Source organism: Pan troglodytes, chromosome 10 (genome assembly GCF_028858775.2).
Source record: "Pan troglodytes isolate AG18354 chromosome 10, NHGRI_mPanTro3-v2.0_pri, whole genome shotgun sequence".
In the NCBI taxonomy this organism is placed as follows: Eukaryota; Metazoa; Chordata; class Mammalia; order Primates; family Hominidae; genus Pan; species Pan troglodytes.
The window spans coordinates 22,035,539-22,042,969 of NC_072408.2; the positions used below are offsets into that span (position 1 = coordinate 22,035,539).

Here is a 7,431-nt window from a genome sequence, read left to right on the forward strand (position 1 = left end):
ATGTATCACTAAATTACCAGACAGTACCTACAAATGGGGAGATTTAATTTTGGCTTCTGTCGGTTGGGAACATAAATGTGGCAACAATTCAATTTGCACACAGTTGAGCATAGCTTCACAGCCAACTCTTTTTTTTTTTTTTTTGAAAAGGAGTCTCGCTCTGTCACTCAGGCTAGAGTGCAGTGGCACGATCTTGGCTCACTGCAAACTCCACCTCCTGGGTTCAAGTGATTCTCCTGCCTCAGTCTCCCAAGTAGCTGGGACTACAGGCACCCACCACCACACCCAGCTAATTTTTATACTTTTAGTAGAGACAGGGTTTCACCATATTGGCCAGGCTGGTCTCCAACTCCTGACCTTGTGATCCCCCCGCCTCGGCCTCCTAGAGTGCTGGGATTACAGGCATGAGCCATGGTGCCCGGCCCACAGTAAACTCTTTAGTAATTGGTAGACTCTGTGTTTGGAGATGATCCGGCTTCTTCCCTCTCCTTCTCAGCCATTTTAGGGTGCCTTCAGTAGTGCTTCAGCATTTAGATGCAGGTAGGTGTGTACTTAATCAACGTTTAAGGAATGTCTGAGTCCAGGCCAAAGTCAATGTGTATTTTTACATTTCAGAATGCTTTCCATTCCTCATCTCGCTTAATCCCTACAGTATACTTATAAGGAGACAGAAAGTTAATTTGAGCTGGATGTGATGGCAAGTGCCCATTGTCCCAGCTACTCAGGAGGCTGAAGCAGGAGGAATGCTTGAGCCCAGGAGTTCAAGGTTACAGCTATGATCATACCACTGCACTCCACCTTGGGTGACAGAGTGAGACCCTATCTCACGAAAAAAACTGTAAAAAAAAAAAAAAGAAAATTAATTTGAACTCTATTTCACCTGTGGAGAAAACGAGATACAGTGATATTCCCAAAATGGCATACTGAGTTTCACAGGGAGGTCAGGATTAGAACCCAAATATCCCTCCTCTAATTTTCTTTACAGTGGGCCATGATCTCCCACCAATCCCCTCCATTAATAGGAATTAGAGAAGTTGTAACAGTAAATGAATCCCGAAATGTACAATGGAAAGTTGTACAGTAAATGAATACTGAGATGTAGTGAAGTTGTACAGTAAATGAATACTAAATACTATGTTCATTTTCACAAAAGGTGCTTCTAGTTAATTTACTTCAACATGTTGGGCTAATTTTGGAGATGCACAACATTTGGAACCAGAACAGTCACTTTATTTCTAAGACTCATTGTTTTAAAATTTAACTCTTCATGCCCAAAGAGACATCTTCTTTCACAGGCCCCTTCATGATGAATGATACTCCTTCCTTGACTCTTCCAATGTACAGTCATTTTCCAATGGCAGACTGCAAAAGACTAGATGTTTCAACTAAACCAAACACTAACAGTCCTTTGAGTGCTGAGCACCATAACTGGTGAAGACAATGGCTGCTTGGAAAAGTGACTTTATCCTTAGGAGATTTCTCCATTCCCTTGAAATTTCTTCCCTTTCATACAACTGTGACCACTTTGTTCAGATCTTAGAGGCTCAATCTCTCTATAGTAAAAATAAAATAAAATAAAACCTTCTATCTCAAAGGATTTTTTAGTATCTTTATTTAAGGGGTGTGTCTTTTACAGAAACGTAGAAATTTGTAGAGGAGGATGAGAAATTAATATTAGTTCTATGAACAAAAATAGCCTTTGCTGTGGTTTGGGTTCTATTCTGTTTTTGATGACTAAGAATCATAACTAATAATGGCCTCTTCAAAATACATTTCTTTTAAGAGCCTGATTGATGGTTATCACAGCTTTCCTCATTCATTCGTTAGTTATCAAGTGACGAAGTCCTTTTAAGTTCATTCCTAAAATTTCCATCTCTGCTTAGAATTTGGTAACATTGAACTTAAAATCAGACATTTTGAGAGGCATGTAGAAATTGTGTTTTGTGACCTGAGCTTTCCAGAAACGGCTACGTTAAGATACAAAGTTGTAATTAGAATCACACAGACAGAAATGGTGAATCTTCTTGAGGAAACCTTGAGGAACTTGAATATTTTGCAACTTAGAAAATTGGAAAATGAGAAAATGGAGGAACCAGAGGGTCATAAGACAGTTCTCAAACTGTAGATAGCCTTTAGTAAATTGCCATTTTAACACTTTGTCTGGCTTGCATAATTATCTCCAGCCTTAACTATATTGGCTACCATTCTTTCCTAAACATCAGCTGGCTTCAAAAGAGCAGTGATTCTCTGACCCATTAGCACTCACCTTACAAGTCAACATCACATTATCACCCACCACCATTCTTGTATTTCACAATCATGTAAATATCCTACCACAAACCACCCTGCCCTCCCATGAACACCTAACATTACCACTTGTTGGCTGACTTAGCCTCTTCCCTTCCTCAGCCTTGGTATATTATTAGTGGTGTTATGGGAAAAAACAGTGTGGAGTCAAGAGAATGAGTCAATCCAAGAGAGGCTGCAGGTCTGAGGAGTTAGGTCACAAGTAGTCATTCTTCCCCATTTTCATTCTGTGATGTGTTTGCCAAAGTGTGGTGGAGTAAAGGGTATGTAGGTCTCAAAAGAGTGCCCTTTGGAACCAATAAGATTCTGATGGTCATGGTGTACCAGGTAGAGATTGCAGGACAGGGCCAGAACTTTCAACATAGTGTTCAATACGTATCCAACTCCTTTCAGAGACTTCCTTCCCTGATCATTCCCCTTTATGCTCAGCCCTCATATTATCACTCAACCTGCCTGAACTTTTGTCCCATGTAGTGACCTAGAGCAACATTATTTGAAGAGATGGAGATGGAGGGAGAAGTAGAGATAGAGGCCATGAACTGGTAGGAAAGTAGTAAAGGATGGACCACAGGGTGGGCAATTATTAGCAAAAAGGAGGATGTGGCAGGAGTGAGGAGCAGGAAATGAAGACAGGAAGGTAAGGCACTATCAACTCTGGACATAAAGACAAGAGATATTTAACAACAGATAAGAGCACCTCCATGAAATTTAGCTGGCATAAATAAGCATTAAGGTCAGAATTTGGAGTTAAATCTAACATCGTTTTTTGCTCACTCCCAAGTTACTATACAAGTCTTTGCCTTATTCTTATTGCGTATACATCATCATCATTATTATTATCATTAAAATATTTGACTATCTACTAAGTACATTAGAAATTCAGGCCATTCCTCAAGTTCCCAGTGAACTTCATGTTTATCTTACACTAGGGAACCAGATGGCTGGAAAGGAGAAGATGTGAAGTCAACATTAGGCTTTGTGAGTCTGATCTATTTCCTCGACCTCCTGGGCTCAAGGAACCCTCCCACCTTAGCCTTCTCAGTAGCTGGGACTACAGGTGCATGCCACGACACCCTGGTTATTTTTTATTTTTTGTAGAGACAGGGTCTCACTATATTGTTCAGGCTAGTCTTGAACTCTTGGCCTCAAGTGATCCTTCCACCTAAGCCTCCCAAAATGTTAGGATTACTGTTGTGAACCACTGCACCTGGCCAGATCTATTTCCTGATACATCTTTATCTCTTAGTAGGCACTCAATAAATGCTTGGTGAGGGAATGAATGAGTGAGTGATTGTAAAGTGAATACTTCTACTGCCCCGGCAGGATTACCTTTTAGTGAAGACAACATAGACATGTTCTCCCCCAGCACAAACTTAATGAGGGTGCTACATCTTTTATTTGATAAAATGAATCCATCCTTTCCTTATTCTTTTGCATAGCATTGGTGCAATAACTATGATGGTATAAAAGGAGATACAGTTCTAGACATGTGTAGTGGATGCTGTGGTGAGCCACACAGATCACCCCAAAGTCATTAGCTTCTCCCAGCTCTGAGTATGTTGACAGCTAAGAGCTCTTAGATGAATCCCACCCACCAACCAGCCCAGAAATCTCCCTCTGCTCAAATGAGCCATCTTGCCCACGAGCATGCACCTTTCCTATGTGCATCTTGCAACATCAGATGTTCAATGTTGGGGTATAGAGGCCTGGGTCTCATTCTCCAATTTGGGGTACTCTACAAGGAAACCTCAGCACCAAATATCCACATGGGATAATCTAAGCCTTTGTTGTGACTGCATCGCAGCCTAACTTATATTTCTGTGGAACCCTACTTTCTTTATTTCTTCACAGATCCCCAGACACTCCCCAATAAACTCCTTGCAATGGAATTTAGTTGCAGAGACTTCTTGGAAAACATGACCCGTAATACAATGTTAATTTTAAAATTGTTACTTCACCACAGCTTGAATTATGTCAAACGTGCTCTATGTTTTCTTCCTTAAGTGTATGCTAACACCATATTACCATTTTAAGACCAGTGGGCTAATGTAGAAATTAAATCCTGCTATTAAGATTTAGTGAAATTGTTTGGATAATTAAACACTGAAGCCTGGCTTCCACACAACTTTTCATAACCTATAGAAGTGGCTTAACACCCTCATCCTTTACTCACCCATATCCTTCCACCCCTAGTATGACTCAGATATTTCATTGTCAAGGCCACAAAAACAATGACTTCTTGTTCCAGAACAGAAAGAAAAGAGAGACCTATCTTAGAAGTGATTCGAAGGAGGGTGAATCACCTTCAAATTTACAGAGGTATGATTTTAAAATTCACTTGCTTCTTTGACTTCCAGAGTACCTTTTTTCCAATGGTTCAACACTCAAAAGGTGTTGGTGTTTAACTTTCTCCTTTTCCAATTCTCTACGTCTCTCCATGTAAGGTTTCTGCAATTAGGAGCCATGAGTCAGATCCATCCCACTTCCAGTCTTACTTTTCTCTGTTTAGAAAACCAGATATTTTCAGAAAGGTGAAATAAATAGGACTGGTTCCAAATTCAATTGTGAAATGAAGTTTCCTCATGATGGTTGTGGACTGTTTCCTTTGTGGCTCCTCCTCCCCCAGCTCTGGGGCCCCCTCAGCCCATGGCCAGCCTCCTACCCAGTCCCCTCCACAACATACCTCTTTCTTTGTGTATTGCTTTCCCTGTTTGGCTGCTTTCTGTCCATGACTCAGAACCATTCTGGTGGCTTCCATGTTGCCTGTTGTCACTACAACTGAAATGTCTCTGTTCTATAGCTCATCATCCAATCATCACCAATTGCTCTCTCTCTCTCAGAGGGCAGCTTTGCCTGCCACACTCATAGTTGTTTAATGAATATTTAAATGAGTGAATGAGTATACAAATAAACTACTCTCTCTCAATATGCTACATAGCCCTCATCCTACCCCTGACTGCTCAACGTGTATGTGTATTAAGATGGGCCTGATGAAGGCAGCCTTCCCTTCTGGCATGACCCAATAGGCGAGGAAGGACAGGAATCCCCTGACAAGTGGATGTTGGGGCTGTTTTACTGTCTATGTATTTCTAATGCTTTGACATCTGGGACTTTGCTTACCTTGGAGAGATTGCCCCTCCCTCCTAGAGATAGCCAATTCCTAGAGATAGTAATAAACTCACCTGCTAGTATAGCTTTTATATGCAAACCAACCAGTCCAGAGTCCATACCCCAACTATCTCCTTACTGGACTCTCACGGGGCTCTCACATGCTGGGCTACCACCCAGCCACTCCACCCAGGGCGAGGTTTCAGGCAACAAGGGAAAGCTCCTATGCCCCAGAGCCTGCTGAAATTATCGAAACCAGCCAATCCTAAGCCTCCTTACCCTCCTAACCCTTTCCCATTTCTTCCCATGGAGACCATAATAAAGGCCCTTGTCATTTCACCTTTACTCCTTCTGCCTTCTGACTGACCCTGATACTTCCCCATGTGGCCCTGCACAGCATGGCATGCTGCCTCCTCTTGGGAACTGTGAGTAATAAACTATCTTTCAAATGGCTATCTTTTTTGATCTGTTGGCCACCCCATACCTAGAAAACAATAAAAGCTACATTTAAAATCTGTTATCTCAAATACTTTTTCAGCCTCAAAGAAACAGCCTGAATGAAGTCTCTGCCTTCCCGTAAGTTCTAACAATTAGAGAAATGATTATTTCCCAGAGAAGGCAATGTAGTATTAACTTAAGAGAAAAGTAATAGCCAAACTTTACTTAATATGGATTATCACCCTGGGATCTCAAGCAATCCTAATAATTATTACATTAACCTTAATAAACTAAAGTTCAAAGATAAAAGTAATTTTTCCAGTGTCATAGAGGCACATACATAGAATAGGTGAGACTCAAACCCAAACTTTCCAGTCATTCCTTTGAATCCTGCTTCAGTCCTGCTCCTTCGATCACAGTCTTCCAAATATGTTAACATCTTTTTCAAATTTATATTGTATAATATTATCACTTCCTTCGTACTCTAAAGAAAAAGTATGGCAGTCTTGTCAGTGAGGGCCATTGAATGATTCCACAATGAAAAATAGCTGAGATGTATCCAGACATCTCAACAATAACATAGCCCTGGGGAAATGGATGTAGACTTGGCAAAAGATTCTCAAGACAGAGAAAAAATTGCAGATGTTTATAAGATCTGATTTTTTTTTTTTTTTTTTTTTTTGAGACAGAGTCTCTCTCTGTTGCCCAGGCTGGAGTGCAATGGCAGGATCCAGGATCTCGGCTCACTGCAACCTCCACCTCCCAGGTTTAATCGATTCTCCTGCCTCAGCCTCCTGAGTAGCTGGGATTACAAGCCTGCACCACCATGCCCGGCCAATTTATTATTTTTTTTTTTTTTGTATTTTTTTTTTTTTAAGGAGAGACAGGGTTTCACCATGTGGGTCAGGCTGGTCTTGAACTCCTGACCTTGTGATCTGCCCGCCTTGGCTTCCCAAAGTGCTGGGATTATAGGCATGAGTCACTGCGCCCTTCTAAAGATCTGATCTTTAATAAATGGGTGAATCTTTACAAATTTCTTCTTTCTGAAGTCCCATTCTTTGGTTATGAGACCCCCGGAGCTACAAAGAACAGGACTGCCTATGAAGAAGACCGGCAAAAGTAACTGGCAGTTATGAAGAACCACAAGATGACAAGGAAGAATTCAATTCAATACTATACACATACAAATAAGTATATAAAATAACATAATAAAATTGTTATTGAATGTCAGCAAGTAGAAAAATGCATTGTAAAGATGTTAAGACCCATGGGATGTTAAGACCCATGTGGTTTTTGAGGGGAACACTTCAAGAAAAATAATGGAGAAATTAGCACAATATTAAACAAAATGTAGCTCATGGGTCCTACTATAGTTTGGCTTCCAACTATTTTAAGCAAGAAAGAGGAAAAGTTGGGAAAGAATGAGGCGAGAAAAACAATGAAGTAAATCAAATGATAAAAACCAAATGATGAGAGTTAGATTGTGAGTATGGGGGAAAGATGGCTAGATAAAGGGGCTTCAGTGCAGCCAGCAAGTGGTTAAAGGCATGGTTTGAGGAGGGCATCTGGAAGCTGTTA

The 7,431-nt window shown here is 40.8% G+C and overlaps 1 protein-coding gene across 4 annotated transcripts in view; it reads left to right on the forward strand.

The window, feature by feature from the left end:
* The window catches only part of PDE6H (phosphodiesterase 6H), a 203,421-nt gene that overhangs the window by 99,686 nt on the left and 96,304 nt on the right, over positions 1–7,431 (forward strand). The window contains exon 3 of one of the 4 annotated variants that reach the window (XM_063786378.1): positions 4,561–4,626. The exons of 2 other annotated variants lie outside the window; for them this stretch is intronic. In XM_063786378.1, the coding sequence (XP_063642448.1) occupies positions 4,561–4,626 (66 nt within the window). Of the gene's footprint in view, positions 1–4,555; positions 4,627–7,431 lie in introns of all 4 variants that reach the window. One more of the 4 variants, XM_063786379.1, reaches the window with a different exon arrangement.